General features: G+C 34.4%; 1 protein-coding gene across 1 annotated transcript in view; it reads left to right on the top strand.

The window, feature by feature from the left end:
- The window catches only part of LOC133194089 (mediator of RNA polymerase II transcription subunit 1-like), a 35,048-nt gene extending 10,476 nt beyond the window's left edge, over nucleotides 1-24,572 (top strand). Inside the window, exons 3-17 of the mRNA XM_061330048.1 lie at nucleotides 3,562-3,640; nucleotides 4,465-4,652; nucleotides 5,288-5,316; nucleotides 9,915-9,986; nucleotides 10,132-10,206; nucleotides 10,649-10,716; nucleotides 11,033-11,119; nucleotides 11,981-12,092; nucleotides 13,196-13,320; nucleotides 13,574-13,674; nucleotides 14,033-14,225; nucleotides 15,171-15,266; nucleotides 16,243-16,348; nucleotides 17,297-18,290; nucleotides 18,788-24,572. Of these exons, the coding sequence (XP_061186032.1) occupies nucleotides 3,562-3,640; nucleotides 4,465-4,652; nucleotides 5,288-5,316; nucleotides 9,915-9,986; nucleotides 10,132-10,206; nucleotides 10,649-10,716; nucleotides 11,033-11,119; nucleotides 11,981-12,092; nucleotides 13,196-13,320; nucleotides 13,574-13,674; nucleotides 14,033-14,225; nucleotides 15,171-15,266; nucleotides 16,243-16,348; nucleotides 17,297-18,290; nucleotides 18,788-22,114 (5,652 nt within the window). The 3' untranslated portion in view covers nucleotides 22,115-24,572. The remainder of the gene's footprint in view (nucleotides 1-3,561; nucleotides 3,641-4,464; nucleotides 4,653-5,287; nucleotides 5,317-9,914; nucleotides 9,987-10,131; nucleotides 10,207-10,648; nucleotides 10,717-11,032; nucleotides 11,120-11,980; nucleotides 12,093-13,195; nucleotides 13,321-13,573; nucleotides 13,675-14,032; nucleotides 14,226-15,170; nucleotides 15,267-16,242; nucleotides 16,349-17,296; nucleotides 18,291-18,787) is intronic.
- Nucleotides 24,573-25,464: the final 892 nt, after the last annotated feature.

The raw sequence follows: 25,464 nt of genomic DNA, 5'->3' as shown, positions 1-25,464 counted from the left end.
TCATGACCCCCAGGGTTAGGGCGGGGCCACAATGGAGGATCAAAGTTTTACATAGAAATATATAGGAAAAATCTTAAAAAATCTTCTTCTCAAGAACAGCAAAGCCATGATGAGTCATATTTATATGGAAGCATCCTCAGGTAGTGTAGATTCAAGTTTGTTCAAATCATGACCCCTGGGGGTAGGGTGGGGCCACAATGGAGGATCAAAGTCTTAAATAGAAATATATAGGATAATATCTTAAAAAATCTTCTTCTCAAGAACAGCAAAGCCATGATGAGTCATATTTATATGGAAGCATCCTCAGGTAGTGTAGATTCAAGTTTGTTCAAATCATGACCCCTGGGGGTAGGGTGGGGCCACAATGGAGGATCAAAGTCTTAAATAGAAATATATAGGATAATATCTTCTACTGAAGAACTGCAAAGCCATGATTAGTCATTTTGATATGGAAGCATCCTCAGGTAGTGTAGATTCAATTTTGTTAAAATGGTGACCCTTGGGGATAGGGTCAGACCACAATGTGGGATAGAAAATTTTAGATAGGAAAATATCTTCTTCTCAAGAACTGACAGTCATGTTTAGTCATTTTGATATGCAAGCACCCTCAGGAAGTGTAAATTCAATTTTGTTCAAATGATGACCCCCTGGGGTAGGATGGGGCCCAATGGCGGATCGAAAGTTTTACTTAAGAAGAATTAGAAAAATATTTCTTCTCAAGAACAGAAAAGCTATGTTTAGTCATATTGATATGGAAGCATCCTCAGGTAGTGTACATGTAGATTCAAATTTGTTCAAATGATGACCCCTGGGATAGGGAGGAGCCACAATGGGGGATCAAATTTTTACAAAGGAATATATGGGAAATTTTTTTGAACATCTTCTCAAGTACAAGAAAGCCATTTGTTACATTGACATGGAAGCAACATCAGGTAGTTTAAAATTCAAGCCCCCCCCCCCCCCCCCCCCCAGTTGGTAATCTCTTCAATACTGAACTCATTTGTGCTTTTGCCTAGCCAATGTGCTCAGGTGAGCGATGTGGCCCATGGGCCTCTTGTTGGATAGAAATTCATATAACATGGTCATCAGACTATTATGGAAGTATTTATGAAAAACATTTTCAATTTGGTACTGTCACACCTATTCAGGGAAAATTAGTGACATTTTTGGGGATAATTGGAAAGTCAACAAATGTAAAGAAACTCATCACAGTTTTGTTTTCTGATATTTTGTTATCAATTTTACCATTACTAAAGACAATTTGGAAATAAACACCATTCACTTTGGGGAAAAGATACCTATTCTGAGTTGGGATCGGAGCCATTCAGTAGCCCCGGTGATAGATAATGAAGAGCCTTGCTGCTGTTTATTAGATAGCTCTTCATTTTCTTAGTAAATTGTATGTGCTGTGGATAGTCTTGACCAAGTCACAGAAATTGCAGGTCTCCAATCGTGCTAAATTACCAAATGCTATACTGTTAGACGTGCAACTGTTTTATATAGTACATGTACTTAATAAACTCTCCAGTGTTAAAAAAAAATATGGTACCAAAACATGAATTCATTGTAAGCAAGACTGTGAATAACATAGATCAGCTTAAAGTGGATTCTTTTTTAAAATCAATAAACAATTTGAATTTGCTAGATTTTCTATTTGTAAATAAATAACCTGTAAATTAAGCAGAAAACTTTTTTCAATACCTTTTGACATGTAGATAAGACATGTTATCATTTGACAACCAGATTAAACAAGGTTCTTTATGACATTGAAATTAGAAAAGTGACCTTTTACATCCAGTTTAGCCATATAACATTATGACATCCAGAAAGGATGCTGTGTCTTTCTTATTTTATATATTTTGGACATCCAGATTAGACAAGTTACCTTTTGACAACCAGATAAGAAAATTTACCTTTGGACATCCAGATTAGACAAGTCACCTTTTGACAACACAATGTCTGATAAGTTACCTTTTGACATCCAGGTTTCTGATAAGTTACCTTAATATGATATCCAGGTGTCTGATGATACCTTTTGACATCCAGGTAAGACACATTACCTTTTGACATCTGGATTAGACAAATTACCTTTTTGTAAACCAGATTAAATAATTTACCTTTTGACATTCAGATTAGACCAGTTTACCCAATGACATCCACATTATTGTACAAGTTACCTTTTGACATCCAGATAAGACAGGGATTTATCAGTACCTTCTCAGGGGCCGAAATTCGGCCCCAACACCAATTGAAAATGACTTCAATTTTTCCCAATTTGGCAGTATTTTTTCACAATTGGTGAACAATGCTTTTATATTTAATTATCGTGGAAAAATCTCAGTAAATTTGTCAGATTGTCTGTAATTTTCCTCTAGTTATCTCATTTAGCAAAGCTAGAGTCATAACACGTTGAAAAACACTGTTAGTAAACATCGCTGATTTTTAATCCGAATTTCCTCTGTTTTTCTGGAAACGATGATATGGTGTAATAATATAGAATTATTAAGTTGTTTCCACCTACTCAATTGATTTACGAGTGAATGGTAAGAACTGTAGACATATATTTCAGATGGAAAAATATATTTTCAATGCAATTTTACATATTAAAAGGGGACTTAGAGAAAATGTGTACTAAATACATGTAGTATAATTTTTTGCAGGAGGTTTATTATCTGATTAATCTTCAAAAACAGATTCTAATCACCTAAATTGGAATCTCATACACACATGTACTATCCTAAGTTGTAAAAAATACTTTATACCCATTTAAATCAAATTTAGTTTTATTAGTCTATTATTCATTATTATTATATAAATTGATCTTGTGTGATGAAGTTGGATCATATTTAATTGTCTGCTTGGTTGCCAAAATTAGAGTTCATGCTAAAATGTTAAATGAATTACCCCTGAATATTTAAGCAAGATTTTTATTTTTCCCAATTTCATCAAAAAGCTGATAATTTTTTCCCAATTCCTTAAAAATGGCATTTCCTAAAATAGGCTGATAAATCCCTGTAAGACAAGCTAAAGTGTAACATTGTAATTTCACAAGTTATATTTTAATATTCTGGTTGACAATTAAATAACTTCCATTCTTAGATGGTTTTTTTTAAAAGATTAAGACAAAAAATACCATCATTCATGCTATCTACATCCACCAGTTGATTTGGAAAGGTATTATTTCTTGGTTGTCATATTTAGAACTTGTATCTGTTTCCTTTGGCTCATTATGGGGATCTTCTGAATAAAATAAAACTAAATACTGAGAATGTTGAAATGTGATCAATATCAAGATAACACCTGCGTAGATGCTATATACAGTAAAGTATGAAGGTCTGAAATAAAACATTAATCATAAAGACATGTTATTGTACAATGCTCTAGGTAAACAATTTGCATCTGTGTTCAGTTCAGCATGTAGGTCAATTGGAAAAAAAAAACTCACAGAAGCTCCAGTTCTTAAACACATCAAAGCGATGCTGATTCTCTCTCATGCAGTCCATCTTCATTGTTGTCGTAAAATTCTATAGGCTGACATCATTTTTAGTATTTGTTTTGTAGGACAAGAAAATGATGGTTGAAGAAAAGGATGTCACTACAATACGGTCATGTTTGGACAGGCTTCAAAGCTGCATCAAAGGTTTGTCATTTACAGTGAAATCACTAAATTATGTTGGGGTTTAATTTTGCTGTTTTTTTTTTTTTTTTTTTTTTTTTTTTTGTATGAAGAGATTGATAAATTAATGTCCTCCAAGAAATGATACATTTTCAAACTTAGAGTATCATGCTTCTGTATTCAACCATGAAATCCCCATGAACCAATATTTTCCCCTGAAAAGTTTGACGCCATGAAAATAAGTGATTGTACACTATAATTACATATTAAACAGTGAGGGTAAGTTGTAAAAACTTTAAAAAAAAAAATTGTAATTATGAAAGACTAGATTTATCCTAATGAAATCATTGTCCATTGGGTTAAACTTTTAATCAAAGGGCCGCTTGTTTAAATCTCAGCATGTTGTAATGTGCTTGACAGTACTGATTTGTATTGTCTTAGTCTTCTAAAAACTGTACTTCTTAAGTTTAGGTTTAATTTGATGAATTGGGGATAAATCAGTGTAAAGTCTCCATCTCTCAGCTGAGAAACATAAAACTGGGTATAAGGCAGCCTCTACAGACAAAGATTTAAATAAAAGGAGCTTGAGCTTGAGACATGCTAATTAATCAAGCTTAAAGCTTCTCACCTTTAATAAGCTTGATAGTACATTCATCAGGGATAAAATTGTTATGTAATATCACTGCACATCATTTCACAGTCTGTAATTATAATGTATTTTTATGCCCCAATATCAAAGATTGAGAGGTAATGTTTTTATCCTCTCTGACCATCTGTCAGGTAATTTACTACAAGAAGATTCCAAGCATATGTTAAAAATAGTAAGATGTGAGTATTTTGTGTTTTAGTGGTCAGTCAGCAGACTCTTCTAGAACGACTGGAAGCGTCCGCCAGACAGGTCGGCCTAATGTTCACCATTCCTGCTTCTTCGGAAAAGAGTGCCATTATCAGCAACGAAATGTTCCGAATTGAAATCATTTTTGATCCCGGAGGCCTTGTCAAAGATGTTCGTGTTAGTCACCAGGGAGAACCTAGCGTATGTATATTTAATTATTACATGATTATCATTTACAAGAATTGTCTCAAGTTTGACATAAATGTCAACATCTTTAATTGGGCGATCATTCTACCATAGATATGAAAAAAGAATTTGACTTATATATACAGTTAAACCTTATTATCTCGAACTCGATGGGACCAAGAAAAAACTTTGAGATATCCAAGGATTCAAGATATCGAGGGTAAAATACTTAAAGAATAAGTGGTTGGGACTTTCAAATCACTTCGACATATCCAGGGTATTCGAGATAACTGAAGTTCAGCTGTATATATCTTGGTAAATTCTGAATTGGTTGACCTGTAAGTTGTCAAAAGGAAATTGGATTGTGTTTAAATGCCATGTCATGAAAAAATGGCTATGAGTAAAAATATCGCTGATTGTAAACGTGTGGATGTCGGGGTCATAATGGTTATAATTACAATGCTCTACATTTTAGTGTCTTTTTTAAGAAGTTGTTAAATAAGAATCTTTTGATGAACTTAATTTAATCTAATATTGAGTCGTTATGATTACAATGCTCTACATTATAGTGTCTTTTTTAAGAAGTTGTTAAATAAGCATCTTTTGATGAACTTAATATTATTTAATATTGAATGTCTCTTATTTTTCAGAGCTGTGATGAAATTTTAGAAGTTTTGAGGTAAGTTCATCAAAATACTTACCATTTTTTTTCTTTTTGCAAAATTTTACATCAGAAGAAGGAATTGAATTTTTATGCCCCCCTTCGAAGAAGGGAGGGCATATTGCTTTGCTGCTGTCTGTCAATCAGTCTGTCTGTCTGTCGGTCCACCAACAGTTCCCGTTCATTTTCTTTGCAGAGGTTGCATATACTGAAATGAAATTTGGTATACAGATTTATCATAAGAATATCTAGGTCATATTCTGTTTTGGGTACTATCAAGCAATTTTTGACAGAGTTATGACCCTTGAACTTAGAAAAATTCCAATTATTTACTTTCTGTTTATTATCTCTGCAAAGGTTGAACAAATTAGTTACTGATATATCATGAGAAATGTGTTTTTGCCAAAGATGTAATGTAGATGACTATTTCTGGTTGAAGCATCTCAGATAGTATTGGAAGATGACCCCTATTGATTTTAAGTTCAAAAGGTCAATTTCATTTTCATGTACACTGCCCATAATGTATACTGCCCATAATAAAGGTTTGTGCACCTTATAATGTATGTCCAAGGGGGGGGGGGGGGGGGAGGGGGGTTGTCATAAGTGTTTCACAAACATCTCTTGTTTTTGTAGGGTTTAAACTTGTTTGAGTAGTCACTAAATTGAAAATTAAAATTTTGATTGAAAACAAAATGCAATTCTTTCTAAATTTGAAAACTTGTTTACGTGATCACTTGGTCAAAAGTTAAATTGTTAATGAAAAAAGAAAATGCAGATTTTTTCTTATAAAACTTTTTCATGTGGTCACATGGTCAAAAATCAATGTCAGAAGTCGTGTTTATTAACATAACTATTCTGATGCAATAACGTGGACCTACTTCATATTTAGTGGTAAATTGGAGATATATCGCAAGTTCTGTACCTGAATCCTTCTTCTCCCAGGTCTGTCCCTCACACTGCATTAGCTCAGTTACAAAGAAACTTCAGAAGTTATTTCCTTAAAAAAAATTATTCTAATATATTTCAGCTGTATCATAATTTTCTGACTTCGACTTTTTCTACAACCTTGACCTCTTTATTCCCCATTTTACATTAACCTAGTTCCAAATATAAATCCATGAGAGCATTCAATTGTATCGTAATTATCTGACCTGGATTTTCCTTTTGAACTTGAATTTCACTTCTTCCCTCAGTTTGCTCTTGGTTCATGTCATTGATTTTCATTAAGGACTACTTCACACAGCCTCACACATAGAAAAAATCTCTTTGAGAGAATGTCAACCATACTTATGTAAGAGATACATAATTTTGCTACCTATAGAGAAAATGAACTTTTAATATCAATAAGTAGTAAAATAGATAGTATAAATGAATACTACCTACTGTTACACCAAAGTCAACAACATATCATTTCTGTATATAAAAATAGAAAATTGTGTCTAATGTACTACAGTACAATTCGTTTATTATCATAATTTATTTGTCAGGCCAAAACTTTATAATAAGCGACTTTTATAATAACCATAGTCGGCTGAAATTCATGTCGGACGGCTAACGATACGACGTTTGTGTAAATTATTGGATGTATTATACATCTTACATTACATATAATTTCGATTTTTTAAGTATATTTGAAATACAAGTTAACTGACATATCATTTCACAATATTTACTTACTGTTTCAACTTTTTATTATAAATAAATTCACTTAAATAAAGCTTAATACTCTTCAAACTCAATCTTCTAGATCCCTTGGCATCCATCTTGTTTATTTTGATCTACTTTCATTTTCAATTTATGGTCAATTCAAATTACCAATGTTTCGTTTCGTTTTTTTTTTTTTTTTTGGTCACATATTAAATAAATTAACACAGCAACAAAGCATGCATTCAAATTGTTTCTTTTATTCATCCAAAGTAGACATAAAAAAATTACCTATTTACACTTAATGTCGCCGTATAATTAAAATTAATTGATACACTGATGAGCATATGCATTCAAAGCCGCTTGGACAGACTGGTGAAAGAGTTAATTTCACTTAATTATTTCTTAATTAATCGGGTAGTTTTGTAAATGTAATTAACTATGAACATTGATCCAGACACCAAGCGTAAGAAAGCTTGGGTTAATATTGACACTAAATTTAGTTTCAACACATTTGGTAAAACGTATTTATTACGAACGTACAATTCAGGATTAACATAAGTAGAAAATAAGTTATGAAAAAAAAGAGTTCGTGTTATCCTGTCATGTACTTCATGAAATAAACAGGCTCCCTGTCAATCGCTCAGGTAAGTGCACTGAAGTGTGACTAATCTCCCCAGTCTTTCACTATCGGCAAATTTCAAAGTGAAAATCAAGCCATTGTGTATAGACAAGCGACAGTGCATGAATCACAGGTGTAGATAGGTGTTATCTTTTGTTTTGTTGATTGTCCCAAGAGTGAAAAGGTGTGAAAAAAATAATACGGACGGAAATTTTTTATTATAGTAAGCGAAGTGTATACTTTTACCTATGATAATAACAGATGAAATTTATAATGAATTATTAAGAAATGGTTTTGTGTTTCAGATATCTATGATAAAAAAAGAAGTATGATATAAAACCGGTATGATAAAAAACGAATTGTACTGTATTACCTTGGATTGTTGAAGCAAGGTACATTTCTTTAAATGTTGCATTACCAATTGCATACATGTGACGTCCAGTGGACTATCTCTAGTTTTTAAACTTGGTATCATTTTATTTATTACATAACAGAAGATTGGTTATAAGAAAACATGGCTTGAATACTGTAAAAGTGGAAAACATTACGATGGTCTTAATTCTGCTATGTACACTATTTTAAGAATTTTCTGCGAATATTAAGCCATAGTGGAAATAGTGGATATATCAGTCATATATTAAATAATACTTACTTGAATATCTTGTTTCCTATTCACCGATAGTAATTAGTAATTCACTAAAAATTATAAGGAAAGCCTAGGTTAACAACAACAGCTTGATAGCTATTTTGTTATAATTTCCTATAACTGTCTTTGTTTTTTTTTTTTAAGGATAATTACAAATATCTAAATACAGGTAACTCTTAATGATGACTTGAATTGAGTCTTTTTTTTCATAGAGTACAGTAATTTTGTTTTTTGTGGCCTCTAATAAATCTTAAAGATAAAAAATTTGTGTTACAAAAGTATTATTTTAACATGCAGATTTCTTATTCACTCTACAATTTAAAAATGACCTCTATCATATGTATTCTGAGACTCAAAGGTCAAAGTCCAAAGGTCAAATTTACTGTTAGAAGAGTACTGCAGGGCCTTGAAAGATCTTGTTAGCTCACCTGAGCTGAAAGCTCAAGTGAGCTTTTTTGATCACCCATTGTCTGTCGTCCGTCCGTCCGTCTGTCCGTCCGTTTGTAAACTTTTCACATTTTCGACTTCTTCTCAAGAACCACTGGGCCAATTTTAAACAAACTTGATACAAAGCATCCTTGGGTGAAGGGGAGTTTAAATTGTTAAAATGAAGGGCCAAGTCCCCTTCAAAGGGGAGATAATCAAGAAAATACAAAAATTGGGTGGGCTCATTAAAAAATCTTCTTCTCAAGAACCACTGGGCCAGAAAAGCTGAAACTTATGTGGAAGCATCCTGGGGTAATGTAGATTCTAAATTGTTCAAGTCCTGACCCCCGGGGGTAGGGCGGGGCCACAATAGGGAATCCAAGTTTTACATTGAAATATGTAGTAAATTTTTTTGAAAATCTTCTTCTCAAGAACCACTGGGCCAGAAAAGCTGAAACTTATGTGGAAGCATCCTGGGGTAGTGTAGATTCTAAATTGTTCAAGTCCTGACCCCAGGGATAGGGCGGGGCCACAATAGGGAATCCAAGTTTTACATTGAAATATATAGGAAAAATCTTTAAAAATCTTCTTCTCAAGAACCACTTGGCCAGAAAAGCTGAGACTTATGTGGAAGCATCCTGGGGTAGTGTAGATTCTAAATTGTTCAAATCATGACCCCTGGGGGTAGGGCAGGGCCACAATAGGGAATCCAAGTTTTACATTGAAATATGTAGTAAAAATCTTTAAAAATCTACTTCTCAAGAACCACTAGGCCAGAAAAACTGAAACTTATGTGGAAGCATCCTGGGGTTGTGTAAATTCTAAATTGTTCAAGTCATGACCCACGGGGTAGGGCGGGGCCACAATAGGGAATCCAAGTTTTACATTGAAATATATAGGAAAAATTATTAAAAATCTTCTTCTCAAGAACCACTGGGCCAGAAAAGCTGAAACTTATGTGGAAGCATCCTGGGGTAGTGTAGATTTTAAATGGTTCAAATCATGACCCCTAGGGGTAGGGCTGGGCCACAATAAGAACTACAGGGGGGGAGGAATCAGGTGAAAAACAGCAAGGCCAAAGTTACTCAGGTGAGCGCTGTGGCCCATGGGCCTCTTGTGTGTTTTCTATGTATTTTTGTTTTTTTTTAGCAGATTATCACAATAACATCCCTCCAACCCATTCTTAGATATATTTTCCTCAGTGGGGTCCTTGCTGACTAGTTAGTAAGTTATCTAGCTTGTTCCCCAAAATCTAAATTTTACCCCTTTTCTTTTCAGACAAGGAAATTTTGAAGAATTTATTGTTCACCTGAAAGGATTACAGAATATATATAATGTACCAGGAGATAGGTAAAAAAAAGCCTCAAACAAAACAATAAAACAACAGTTTGTTAATATAATGTTTTTAAATGTTTAATTTAGATTTACATAGACAGTAGATTCAAAAATTACTGCATTGATTATTATATAAAGGATAATGTTAATTTATTTGTAGGAAGCAGAAATCCAAATTGTTTCTAGCTCTCCAAGCACTGGAGACAGACCTGAATGGTTTGGCCCAGCTACAGAGGTAAGATGGTGGGAAAATTAAACGTCTGAGTCTTTCACTGTGTTAAAAATTTTGTCACCTGTTATTTTACTAAAGCCCAGTAGCTAAAGCTTTCACCCAATTTGCACTAGCTAAAAGTAGGTTGAGACCAATTTTATAACATATAAAGTTCTGGTGACTTATATCTGAGGGGGACAAAGTTAAATTTTATCTAAAAAAAAATTGGAACCTTTATGCATTTAAAATTCTTCTGGCTAAGTATAGCAAAGCTATGATTAGTAATATTGATATGGAAGCATCCTGAGGTTAGTATAAATTACAGCCCCCCCCCCCCCCCCCCCCTCCCCCATGTGATTGGATAAGTCCTGTTTAAACTGAAGTTGCATTCAGAGAAATCATTCAAAATGTTTGTATTTTGTGATTGAATTCATCTTTCAAGTATTTACGACTTCTGTTGTTTCAGTTCCATCAAAGGTGTGTCAAACTGCATCCACAAGTCTCCCTTAGGAATCCTATTGCCAAGGAAAGGAGGTAAGCTGTTGTTTAACTGGTCGATACTGAATGTTGAAATTCTCATCACTAAGTTAAGAGATAACAATATGCATCAAACAAGGAAAAATGAGCATAGCTTTCCAATATATAATCTTGTTTGTATTTGTTACCTTGTCGATTTCATACTTGAAATAGATTTTGTTGATTTATTATTGCTTCCAAAACTAAGACTGTCCTCAGATAACTGATTAGCAATTCTGTATTTGATTGCCATCCCTACTGTGTTAGTAAATTAAATAGGGAGATATTTTGTGTTCTTAAATTGCCTGTATTTAAATTTGTTTTTGTCTTTTAGGCTGCCCAATGAAGCTTGTATACTATGTATCTCCCTATGATTTGCTGAACAAGAAGTCTAGGTCGCCATATCCAATGACTGTAGAAGGTTTGTAAATAAAATGCTATCTGGATGTCTTTTATGGAATGTAAAATCTAGTTTGAATTGGGTTTTGTAAAGGTTAAAGTGGTAAAGTGGACTGGGTTTGGAAGCCATATTTGAGAAAGTTGCTTGACCATTATGGGTTTTTCTCTGGGTGATCTAATTTCATCTTGCACTAATGATCATGTTTTCTCTTTGATATCTATTTGAAAGCTAAGTGTGTCGGGGGATGTTGTTTTATGTATTTTAATTCTATTAGACAACATTTTTGATTTATATTTACATTTTTGTTGATAAATGTAAACAAAAGGAATCATTGTTAAGTTTGTTGGGTATGCTAGGGACATTAAAGAAAGTTGGAAACTGGGATAATATATGCTTAACAGTCTTCGATTACAAGTAAATGGTAAGAATTCTGTTGGGGATCTAAATAAACTTCACTATATCTGGAAATTTGCTGTGTGTTTGTACTAAAGAAGCTTTACTCTACAAACAATTTCAAGAAAAGCTCAGTTTTTACTTAAAGAAACATTAGCAATTTTATATGGGATGTACAGTTGAACTACGGTTTTAGTATCTCAAACAAGGAGATGTCGAAAAACATGGATATGTTGAAGTCATTTGCAGGTCTTAACCATTTTTCTGTATGTATCGTACCCTTGATATGTCAAACCCTTGAATATCTTGAAGTTTTTCATCAGTTCCATAAGTTCAGAATAACCAGGTTTGACTGTAATTTTATTATAAAAATCCAACAATCGCTGAACTAGCAACATATTAGGTGATTTAAGTCCCTGAAGGACTTGAGGAGTAAATTATTTTAAATGTATGAATTCCATGTAGTAATTATAAACCTGTTGATTTCAGCCATAACAGAGAATGGTTTGGGACAGAGTGTTACAGTGTGTATAGAACAGCATCCTCATCGACGACTACAGACGATACCATTAATGTCTGTCATACAGCAGGATGGCAAAAGGTACAGGGTCTTACTAAGTTACTCCTTATTACAGGGTCAAACTAAGGGCAGTGTTCAAATTTCACAGAAATAGTTTTTGTCAAGCTGTGTATAAAATTTTTGTGATTAATTGAAATTTTAACCAAAATGTTGAAATCTTTGCCTTGTTATTATGTAGGAATTCATGCTATTGTAACATCTAATATGGAATAAGAATTTAGAATTGTATCCCAAAGAACCAGTAGTATTGATTGATGTTATTGACGTTACTGACCTTATTGATGTTATTGACTTCATTGATGTTATTGATGTGATTGATGTTATTGTCCTTATTGACCTTATTAATGTTATTGACATTATTGGTGCTATTGACATTGTTGATATTATTGACATTATAGATATTATTGACCTTATTGATGTTATTGACCTTATTGACCTTATTGATGTTATTGAAGTATTTGACGTTATTGATGTTATTGACATTATTGATTATTGACTTTATTGATGTTATTGATGTGATTGATGTTATTGTCCTTATTGACCTTATTGATGTTATTGAAGTATTTGACGTTATTGATGTTATTGACATTATTGATTATTGACATTATTGATGTTATTGACGTTATTGATGTTATTGAGATTATTGATGTTATTGAGATTATTGATGTTATTGAGATTATTGATGTTATTGACGTTGTTGATCTTATTGATATTATTGACGTTATTGATATTATTGACCTTATTCATATTATTGACGTTATTGATGTGATTGACATTATTGATGTGATTGACATTATTGATGTTATTGACATTATTGATTATTGACATTATTGATGTTATTGACATTATTGACTATTGACATTATTGATGTTATTGATATTATTGATGTTATTGACGTTGTTGATCTTATTGATATTATTGACATTACTGATGTTATTGATATTATTGACGTTATTGATGTTATTGACGTTATTGACATTATTGATGTTATTGATGTTATTGACGTTATTGATGTTATTGACGTTATTGACTTTATTGATGTTTATGACATTATTGATGTTATTGACATTATTGGCGTTATTGATGTTATTGATGTTATTGACGCGATGACATTGTCTCTACAGCTTGCCATCTTTCCAAGCCTTATCTCAGGTCAACAGTACATCACTGCCAGCGTGTTTTACTCTGGTGCTGGCCAAACCAATCCCTGTAGCTGTATCCATAATCCAGGCCATACAGGAAGTCACAGGTCGAAATCCACTACTAAATCACTAATCATTGTAATCGTCCATGAAATTTTTTCTTTCAGAAAAATTAAATGAGAGGAGGGGGGTATTTTGTCAGTTTCTTTATTTTTAATTGTGGCATTCATGAGTAATTTTGTATCTTGTATGTCTGTGATGTGCACTATAACTTGGCTTTGGTTTGTAGATATTGATGTATGAGTTATTTTGTATCTTGTATGTCTGTGAAGTACATTGTAACTTGGCTTTGGTTTGTAGATATTGATGTGATAACAGAAGGGGCACCTGATACTTTACTACAGTTGCTGCTTAGTCAGTCCTCCAATGGCAAAGCCAGACCAGGCTCAGAGTTCTATGTGGTGGGTTCTCATCTCAGAATTGGGAATTGTGTCATATCTCAGCATTTGGAGTTGAGATGTGTTTTATATCTGAATAATCAGAATTGAATTCTTTTATTTCTCAGCGGTCAGAATTGAGATGTGTTTTATACCTTAGTAATCAGAATTTAGATGCATTCTGAATATCAGAAGTTAATATATATCACAGCATTGAATACAAATTGAATGGAAGAGATTGCTAAGATTATCTACATTTAAAAAGTGACCTGAAGATTGCATTTATTTATACATTTGCCTGTTTATTCATTCATACAATTTTGAAAATATGAAATCTTCTTAATGATTTTTTTTACCTTCATTATTGCAATGTACATTCCAGACTCTACCAGACCAGCAGCATGCTTATTATCTGACGGATATCGGAGAGAGTTCTTTAGACCAGACAGCTAGAATGGTCAGTAGAATACCCTTTACGCACCCAACAAATGTTGCCAACATACTGAACCTGCTACGCCAACAGTTATTGTTCAACACAGTGGTCAGCAGTTGTATACGACCCTACGCAAAACAGGGTAGGTTACTGGAGATGAAGGGTTCAACAGTGTTTAACAGTTGAATACGACCCTACGCAAAACAGGGTAGGTTACTGGAGATGACGGGTTCAACAGTGTTGAACAGTTGTATACGATCCTAAGCAAAACAGGGTAGGTTATTGGAGATGAAGGGTTCAACAGTGTTTAACAGTTGTATACAACCCTATGCAAAACAGGGTGGGTTAATGGAGGGAAAGAGTTCAGTGCAGTGTTAACAGTTGTATACGTCCCTATGCAAAACTGGGTAGGTTATTAGAGGTTAAGGGTTCAGCACAGTGGTTATATACACCTCAAATAGGCTAAACAGGGTAGGTTATGAAAGGAGAAGGGTTAACAGTGTTTAACAGTGTTTAACAGTACAACACTACTCAAAACAGGGTAGGTGGAAATTGAGAGAGTTCAGTACAATAGTTAACATTTGTATTCTACCTTTGGTGATATGAATTTTTGAGTCTCTTTAACAAAACAAGGAAAATGATCTCCATGAAAATTATGGATTTCACAGTATCTAGCAGACATTTAGTCATACCAGGTTCTAAGTTTTGATCTGAAAATTTATTTTCAGTTTCTGGTAGTCTAGCATCTTTTGCCAACTCATGAAAACTCTTTTAGCACTGTATAGTATAAATTGAAAAATTGTATCCCTAGAGCTCAGGTTCCAGTATGGGTCTAAGTTGATTGTAATTAAAATATATTGTTTCTAAATATCTTTACTCCTCAGCATGTAAGAGAAAAAGTTTATGGATATTAAAAAAAAGAGTTCTATCAAAGGACCAATTTCATGGTAGGGTTGAGGATCTCGTGATAAATTTTCAAGGCCTATGGGCCTCTTACCATGGAAGACTGTTTTAAAAGCCTTTGGGGCTTTTGTCCTTTATTAGTACCATTCCTGACTTTCCATTAATCATACAAATTCTATTTTAGATTTACTGTCCTCAGTGGTGTTTCAGCTAGTCTGCACCTCTCTACAGCATTTCAGTGTCATGTTTGAACATCCACTACAGGACACCATGGTAACTGGTAAGTCAACTAGGTTAACAGGAGTTATTCCCCTTTGACTATGTGATGCAGTATAAATCAAGTAAGCAATTTCATCTTAAAAAGGTCATCATTCATTATTTTGAAGAAGCGAAACTGCTGTAAATTTGTTTTTGTTTTCTATCGTATCATTAGTATATTCTTGGAAAATTACTGTGGGGCTCAAATTGTGAGTTAGCATCATTATACCCCCTGCTTGAAAAGCGTAACACTTGGGGTAATTTCTTATCCACAGCTCCTATACCACTGAATAAAATTTAAAGAGTCTCTCACAAAATCTTCATTACGTAGTCCAATCATGCACCACCTATTTTACATTTTAATCAGACAGATATTTGGGGTTAAGGGCAGCAAAACATGGACACATCCTTCTTTCTATATCATTTGGGGGTACCCATCTGTTATCCACAACTCCTCCTATACCACTGACATATATTGACACTTTCACAGAATCTATTTAATAGTGCCATTATGCACCTTCTATTTTATGTGCTGATCAGACAGATTTTTGGGATTTACGATAACTAGAAATGGATATTGCCATTCTTTCTTTAATATAGGGGGTACCCATCTCTTATCCACAACTCCTCTTATACCATTTAATAAAATTTAATGAGACTTTTATAGAGTCTTAATTACATAGTGCCAATTTGCACTTCCTATTTTGTGTTTAATCAGACAGTTATTTGGGGTTTCCCATAACAAAAAGTGGACTTTGCCAGTATACTCATATGGGAGCAGGAGGAATCATTTTGTAAGCTCAGTGCTTACAGTGCCTCTAGTTTTCTTTTGTAATTATATACTTCCCCCTCCCCCTTTCCAGTGGGCCTGTACATAGTCTATTATGTTTCTATCTTATATTGACCATATGCACAATTATTTTTACTATATGTACAACTGAATATTTAATCTAAACTTAAGTCTTCAAATTCAATACTTTTAAAATCTTATGTTTCAGCTGAGGTTGACCTTTCTGACATCACAGGGGTAAAATTCAGGGTCAGTGTCGCTGAAGAAGGAGAAGATTTGTTATCAGATGATGCTGCTTCCAAAATTTTCCAGAGGTAGGAAAGCTGAGATCTTGTAAATATGGAAAACATAGAGTTTGAAAACTAATTCCTAAGACAAAGTAAATATGTCTAAACTTCTTGCTGATTAAAATCAGTGCAGTAAATTTTTCTATCTTGAAAGGCATCTTAAAAGCTTTTACATTATGGCCCTGTGTTTCTTGTAGAGGATTTCTGAAACTTGACAGTTGGCTCTGTCATATATTTATTGGTACTTGTATTTTAAAACTTCTTTAGGGCCCCACTAGAATTTGTGGGGTGCCATTTAGTAATCACACTGTCTGTCTTTGTTTCTGTTAATCCATAAATTTTCTGTTTTTTTTTTTTTTTTTTTTTTTCAATTTAATAATTTTTTTTTTAAATTGAGGTTTGGTATATTGTTTCTATAGGCAGTAAGACATATTTTAATGTGTTTAATACCAAGTTTTATTCTGTATGTCTTCAGTTAGTAACTGAGGTATTTCACCCCTGAGATTCCGGGGATTAAGTATAATGTTTGCTGCAAAAGACCTGGAATCCAATATATCTGTCATATTCAGATTATAAATGAACACCTCTTTCTGCAAGTGATTTTTGGTTTTGATGAAGGCTTGCATTTATTAAAAAGCATTCTTCATTCTGGTTCAAATACAGGTTTAATTAAGCTCTTTTAAAATTGCCTTAAGTAGGTACATCTTGAATAGACCATCAATTTTTTTAAAAAAAGTTAGTTGGATAGTAAAATCATTCTGTTATAAAGGAAATATCTGTACTCTTTACATTTTGTATTACAGTCTTTGTTTCCATTCTTCTTCATGTATTTTAAATTTCCTTTTTAATTTTTTTCTATCAAGTTTTATTTTCTCCAATTATCATCATTGTAGACGCACATCCCTTAGTGGGCCCTTGCTGACTTGGTCAGTTTTCTTGTTTAGGAACATTTCTAGATTCAGATGTTCATTTCAGGTGCTTGTCTATCCCTGTGACCTTGAGATCTGTGATTCACAAAGTTTCGGAACAACTACGCAAGGAGCCTTCCCCAGAGCCTTCCCCTGTTTCCATGGAGACTGACCATCCTCCATTTGTGATGCCTGCTGAAGTCACCTTTGCCACACCTTATCTGCCATCACTAGACAATAAAACTCTGACCAGTCCAGCAAACCTGGGAATTCCCAATGTTAAGATTCCGCCAGGGTTCGGGGGATTCCCTGTTCCTAACAGTGCCACAGTGGGGACAATGTTACCTCCTCCCCCTGTGGAAGATTCCAAGAAAGTGGACGCAGATGTACCTGGAAGTAATCCTCTGTTAGTGACTTTATTAGATCAGGATTCTCCAGATCCAGACCCTCCCCCAGTCAATGAGAGCCCCATGTTGTCTAAACTGTTGGAGGATGCACCTCTGCATAACCAGGCCTCTTTAACCAATAATAACAATAACAATGTGGCAAACCTTGCTAGCAGTGTGCCTGTGCCACTTAAAAGTGGGCGAGGACGACCACCAAAGAGGAAGTCAGTGACAGAATCCCCCCGGGGGAAAAGTCCCAAGCACAGGTTAACTGAGAGTGAATTTCAGAGTCATTCATTTGATTCGATAAGCTCGTTTGATTCAGATTTTCAAACTGGGATAGAAACACCACGTTCCCATCATTTCTCACTGTCATCACCAATTGATCTAACAGAAGATTCTGTGAATCCGTTACGGAGATTGGAGAACACATTAGACAGTATTCAATCCAAGACATCTCATCACCCTAGTGACCCTTTGTCTGATCTATCCAGTGAGCTTGAATCAATGCAGGATGTCAATATTTTCAATCAAACGACTTCTGTGCCAAAAAACATGGCAAGGTCTACCTCTCTTGAGGGCATCCTCAACAGGTCGGGAGAGGCGTCAAGGACAAATGACCTACTTAAACCTCATCATCACCTCCAAAACAGCACCGAGACACCAAATCACCAGGTAAGTCTAACACAGCTACTTAAACCTCATCATTACCTCCAGAACAGTACTGAGACACCAGATCATCAGGTTAGTCTAACACAGCTACTTAAACCTCATCATCACCTCCACAACTCTATTTACTGAAACTTATTCATTCTGAAGCTAGGAAACAAAACTTTTTGTTTTGTAGTTAATCTGATTGAATTGTGTAATAAATATGATTCCTAGTTGATAAATTTAAGTGTAAAAAGAGTTCCTGGAATAGTAATATTTGGTCTCATTCATAATCACAGAAGATAACAATGGTAAGAAAAGAGTACATTGAAGTTTTTGAATGTAAAACTACATTTATATGTATATACATGCTTAGTGGGTCAAGATTCTTAAATGTACATGTATTTGCTGCTATGAAGAAAAACCTGTTATTCGGTTTATTAATTTTAAAAATTTGAAAATTAGACATGTAGATTACATAATATCAGAACACAGGAAATGAATCTCACTTTCCTTTTCAGACACGGAAGACTTTGACACGACAGAATTCAGTGGGGAGGGGAACTCAGTTCCAGCAGCAAATGTCTGTAGACTCTAATGACAGTTTTAAACTAGGCAGCAATTTATCTTTTTCTCGTTCAACCAGTTTCACACAAGGAAACATAAGTGACAGTGACACTTCAGATCAGACATCTCTGTATTCCAGCAAGTCATTTGATGTGACGGATTCTTTAAATTTCAGTCCCATGAGTAACTCTTCTGTGTCACGTGTCGATGTCGGAGATTCTTCTGAGAATAAGATCGTTCACAAAGATTTACGCTCTCTTTTGCTTGGTTCACCCAATGAAAATAGTGTCTTACCAAATAAGGAGCTGAAAATTAAAAATGCAAAAGGGAAAATGAGAATGAAGCTTTCGGGAATCAAGAATTCCGACTTGTTGGGAATAAACAATAAAAAATCTAGTGCTGAGGCTTATGACTTCAACAGTGATGAAGAGGATTGTAATGACTTAAAGATGATGTCCGCCTCACCGGCTGGATTACATTTATTTAACAAATCAAAAAATGCCAAACACTTTTTGAATAAGTATGGGAAAAGTGACAAATTGAAAAAGAAAGAAGCAAAAAATACTGAACCTGGAAAGAGAAAGCGAGACAAAAAAGAAAAGGAGCATAAGAAAAGAAAACGTTTAGAAAGTAACAGTCGAGGTGCGTCGTGTGAAATGTATAGTGCTACACCTGTGGAGAGTGAAGATAAAACATCAACAAAGCTCAAGATCATTAAATCTGTAGGACTTTCTATGGAAAATAGCCCCAGATCTTCACCTTCTAGCCGAGACAAGGGCGACGGAGTGAAAAAGTACGAAAGCAAATCAAATGTTAACAGTCAAAAGTCAGGTAAAAATTCCCACAAGTCTCTATCTATGTCCAGTGTTAGTGTTAGTAAAGAAGACTCCAAATTAATGACTAAAACCCCCAAAATCAAGCTAAAACCGATTGCAATACCCTCTAGTTCTGCTGTTACCAGTGCTAAAACCCCCACCCCAACATCCTCACCCACACAGTGCAAGTCTGGTTCATCCACACCTACTTCAACAACAATTGGTAGGATCGGTGCTGTGTCCATTCTAACCTCTGGAAATTCTAAAACAGGAACAATTACCCCTCCTCCTGGAAAAGTGACCACCCCAACTTCTTCAAAAACTCCACTCCCCTTTGGGGGTTCCTCGAAAACATTTCCAAGCAATAAAAATGTTGCCTCCTCTTCGTCTACCTCACAAAAGGCTGCAGCAGTGGAGAGAAAGCTCTCCCAAAGCAGTCGACTGTCTTCTGGAATTTCCAAAAGCTCAAATGGGAAATACTCCAGTGAACGGAAAAGTGGCTCTCCCTCATTTTCAGGGAGTAAGAGCAGTTTGAACTCTTCTAAGTCATTGAACTCATCCAGCAAGGGGCAGTCATCTACTTCCTTTGGCAAGAATTCCACTAATCCACTTAATTCTGTTTTGTCATTCTTAAATCCCAAAGACAAAGGGCTGTCAAGCCTTCCACGCATTCCCAAAATCAGTTCTGCATCCTCATCCAATGTGAACAGTACCAAAACAACTGTTTCTATGACCACCACAACTGTCACTATGACAACTACAGTGGCAACAAGTGTTGCTGGAACACCAAAAATAACAACTGTGAACTCGCACACTGGTACAAAAGTCAGTGTGTCGAATCAGTTCCAAGGAGGACTGAAAAACTCCCCCAGTTCACTGGGGACACCAAAGACTCCAACAGGTGGGAACTTTTTAGCTAATACCAAAAGTAATGTGAATTTGACCTCCGGCCATAAGGGAAATATTTCTGGTGGAAATTCCCCCAGTGTAAGGGGTAACCAACTGGGAAACAGATCTCCAAGCATCAGTAATTCTTCCAACAACAAATCACCTAGCAGTTCAGGCAAGTCACCCTTAAGTCAAGCAAACAAGCCTGGAAATGTGAGCAGACAGAACTCTAATTCTAATCCTCCTAGAACACCTGTTGGAGGTAATACCTCTCATCCATTAAAGACACCTCCTAGTGCTAGTACTAGTCCAAATATCAACAAGCTCAATTCCAGCAGTGTTAGTAACAGTGCAAGCAAGACCATCCCACAGAGTAGTCCAAGTAACTACCCCACCAAACCAGCTACAGGGCAAGGGTCAAGTGCTATGACATCTTCCAGAAATTCTAATAGTCCAGTTGTGAGTCAGTCTCTAACAAGTAAGACCATGAACAATTTGACGAAAGCTTCTGAATCACCCAAGTCTGTTATGGCAGCTAGCAAAGTCACGAGTCCGATAACTTTGAGCTTGGAAACACCACCAAAGACAACTGCCAGCTCTCTGGTGTCTCCCACCATATCCTGTCCCTCTTCCAATTCCAAGATCCGCCCCCGAAAAAGCTCTCTCTCAGCAGTGATAGATAAACTGACGAATGCCAAAGTGCCTCATGGATTGGGAGGAGAAATTAATAGGCAGAACTCTGTGGATGAACCAGAGCAAACCAAACAGAAAACAGAGAGTTCATTAGAAAGTGTGGACAGAGCTAATGGTAGCTCAGAAAAACATGGATCTGACCTTAAGTCAGACTCCAGTGATAAAAGTATTCCCACCAAAGATGTCTCAAGTGGAATTGATAAAAACAAGGATTACAAAATTGTTGATAATTCACGAAATTTATTTGCATCACTTCTTAAAAGTGCTTCAGAAAATTTTTCTTCCAGACATGATAAGGACGACAAGGAAAATGTGGCAAAAAATGAAGTCGGTAAGAGTGTGGATGTGAATGAGGAGATGGAATCCAAAATTAAAGATTTATCTATGCAGACAAATAGTAAAAAATCCCCCAAAGCAAGTCCAAAAGTGAATGGTGAAACGGCCACAGTAGAGAGTGTCCGTAAGGAAGGTGATGTGTTCAAAGTGCCAACTCCTAAAAGTGTGGTGGCCATTGACGAAATGAATTGTGAGGATATAGAGAACATGTCTGTGCGGAGGAAAGCGAGGATAAGCACTACAAAGCCTGTTCTTAGCCCCGCCAGCTCAGGTGGAAGCCCTGAAAATCTGATCATCGATTGCCAATCTCCCCGTCAAAACATCAGCAAGAATAACTCACCCAAATGTGTGATCGACCTTAACGAAGAAAACAAGAAATTGTCTCCAGTGACAGTGGTCAGTTTCCGTCAGAAAACACACACACCTTCTCCCAAACCGAAACCTTCTCCAAACCCTTCACCCAGATCTATTCAACACAGCTCGCCTGCTGGATCCATAGATTTAGACGACGATTTAATGAATGAGGCCCTTATGGGTTTTACGAGCTGATAAAACTGTTACGTCATATATATCATTTCAGTGTGTTAATGACTCAGTGTAGGGTGTTGCTCAAATGATATACTCATGGCAGTGTTGAATGTTAAGATTTTTTTTCATTTAAGCATCCTGCATTATGTGTTCTCTTCAGAGAGTCCTGCTTGCTTTATTTAATTTTAGATGAATTTATTTGTTATTTATTGTATTAACTTTTCTTTACACACACTAATAAAGTTACCTAGCAGAATCTCTGTTGGAAGAGCCAATTGTAAGACTTCAAATCCACTTTTCTGATATAGATTTTTTTCCTGTTACAAAATTTCTACTTATTTTGGGAGGAGAGCCTTTTTAAAATTTCTCTGCAAGCTTATATGAATGAGTGATCTTTATTTTGACGTGATTAATATGTACATGTATGCAGGGTTTAAGTAAGAAATTGACCTGTTTTAGCAGTTGTCAGACATTGCAAACAATTGATATGTGATCTGTTTGTTTATTGTACCAGTTTTCTTGTAAGAAATTCTTTTATCTGAAAAGTTTAAGATAAAAACAGAGAAGTCTGTAAATGGTGCTAATTTATGTATTTACATTAATACAAAAAAATTCCCCTGCTGAATGTGAAATGAAACTGAGAAATCTTATGAAAAAAGAGGCGCTTTGAATGCTTAAAATATTATGTGAAGGAATTTCTTAAATGTTACAATTTTAAAAACCATCAATTTTAAGAAGTGATGAATTTGTTAAATACTTTTCTCATGCCGCCTATGATGATTTATGATTTTATCTGAATTATTGGTTGATACCCCGTCTAACATAGTCAATTTTTTTACTTGTTATATTTTCCTCTGTTGCATGTGACCTTCTCCTGATCTTATCATCATACTTAACATATGGTTATAACAATATGAATAGGACAGGAATAGCCAATAAGTACATATCGTTTATGTAATTTTTAAAACCTGAAAGGCGCACAGAATCATATACCTATGTAATATGAAATCTACCAAAGATAAAGATCATAATTTTTAAAGGAACTTTTGAGTTTCACCCAAGCCTTCCTCGAAAGTTTATTATTAGCAGTTATGATTAAGGAAAAACAAAATCCGTAATTAATTTTTAGTCCCAGTTAGGTACTTGGCTTTGAGACTTGAATAAATGGCAATCTAGTCTTTCTCTCAGGTGTTTGTTGTCTGGGAGGTTCTAGTTTGATTAATGACACAATAACATTCATACTGCAGTAGAACAAAGTTTGAAAGAATCTAATTATTCTGAAATACATCTTTTAAACCAGGTTAACCTTTCATCCTCATCATGTAAAAGGTAAATTCTGTGCCATAGCAATGAAAATTTTCATTAAGTTTGCTATAGAGAACATTGGATAATTATTATTCCCTCAAAAATCCTGTGACTTTTCAAGCAGAGAATTTTTTGTTTATTTGTGTTGAACTCCAAGAATTCTTTCATATTGATTTTTGATAACCGTTTAGGAAATTTTGAGAATATAGATATTTTATTTAATATAATTTTTATTTAAATATTGTTATTTTGTGAGATTAAGATAAGTATTAATTTAAAGAATCTTGGTACAATGAGTCATTGTTGATAATGTTACAAATCATCAAGGACAACAAAGAAAGTGTCCGCAGTAGGAGGTTATTTTAATTCTCACGTAAGGGACCAGCACTGGTGTTCCAAAATTTTCTAGAAGTTGAAAAAACATCATAATTTAAAAAAGTAAAATGACATCCGATCTTGAACAAACAACAAAATCAGATAAATAAGAGGGGGTAAACATATTTTCAGGTTTCTTCAAAACTATGGCAGTGGAAGGTAGACATTATGGGCAACAGCACAATAATACTCATAAGTAAATACCGAAAATGTTGTGTGAATTTCAATTGCACTTTTGTCTCCGAAGAAAAAGAAATTATTTATTTTAGTACTAAATGGATGGATAACCCCCCCCCCCCCCCCTTTCCCAAATTTTATAAATGCTGTGTATTTATTGGTCGGATGCTGTTTTATTTCTAATGTATTTGGATTGTTTATTATCGTATTGGTTAAAGTTATGTTACTGTATTGTCATTATTGCTTAACATGAAGCAATTTGTATTGAAGCATCACACTGAAAGAAATCTGTACATACATGTATTCATGTATTATGTCCCTTTTTTGTACATATATGTAGATAAAGAAAAAAAATCATCTGTTGACAATTTTTTTATTGTATGAAATAAAATCAGCAATTGTGGAAAAACGTATTTATTTGAATATATATCTGTACACACATACATATATATTTCTTCCATATAGGAGGGATTTTATAATGTTCTGTTATTTGTAAATACAAATGGAGTGTATATATGGCTGATCTATCAATGTAAATGCTGTCAGAATTTTTTTTTTCCAATGCTGTATTTTGTACATTTTAGATTTCTATATATTATATAAAATGATGGTTTTATCTGACGTCATGTTTTTATGTGTTTCTGAAACTTTTTATTTGACATCATAGATGTTTATCAAATACAGTCATTATAATGTCAAATTAAAATGTTGAAAAATTTGTTTTGTCACTCCTTTTCAAAATTTTTTTTTTTAAAAGATTGATATAAGTATTGCTTCAATAAGAACATATTTTCTAATAATGTGTGGCAACATTTTTGGGAAACTCTTTTTTGATAGTTTTGGACTGTTTGGAAGTGATAAAAAAAGATTTAAAGTACCAAAGTTTTCCTTTGCCATAAAGGTACTTTCAGTAGTATCAGAATCTCTTTTAAGATCCATGTAACGTTTACAAGTCACAAGAGACTTCAGATATACACTGGGCTCTTCGATCTGTCTGGTTGAATTTTGCAGTTTTGAATTGATATTATTGGAAATGTCAGAAACTTCAAGAAGAAAAAAGCTAGCAAATGCTGAGTATACTGTGAAAACCTTCGACAACTTTCGATTTACTCTATCAAAATTTTACAATTAAAAGGGAATAAAGACAATCATTGAATCACAATAAATCAGGAAATCCAGACGTTTAAAATTATGATATTATAATTGTAAAACCGTCTTGGTTCTTAAAGCTTGTCATAGAAAATCAAATAGAAGCTTTATACCACATTTTTCGTATGAATTTGGTATAACTTTGAACAAACAGGAAAAATGTTTCCCATTGCGCTTTAACATTTTGTTTTTATCGAGCGATTGACCCAATTTCTTAAAAAATCATAGCGATATTAATTACTACTTAATCATTGTAGCTACTGCTAACTTTTTAATCACTTATCATGGTGCAATATACAGTCCTAATAAAATAATCCATGAATATCCATCCAGTAAAGATAAAGAAAATTGTCCACTAATCATGA

Source organism: Saccostrea echinata, unplaced genomic scaffold (genome assembly GCF_033153115.1).
Source record: "Saccostrea echinata isolate AGI-Se365-2 ecotype Australia unplaced genomic scaffold, CSIRO_AGI_Sech_v1 ptg000028l, whole genome shotgun sequence".
NCBI lineage: Eukaryota > Metazoa > Mollusca > Bivalvia > Ostreida > Ostreidae > Saccostrea > Saccostrea echinata.
This window is presented reverse-complemented; position numbering and strand designations above follow the sequence as displayed.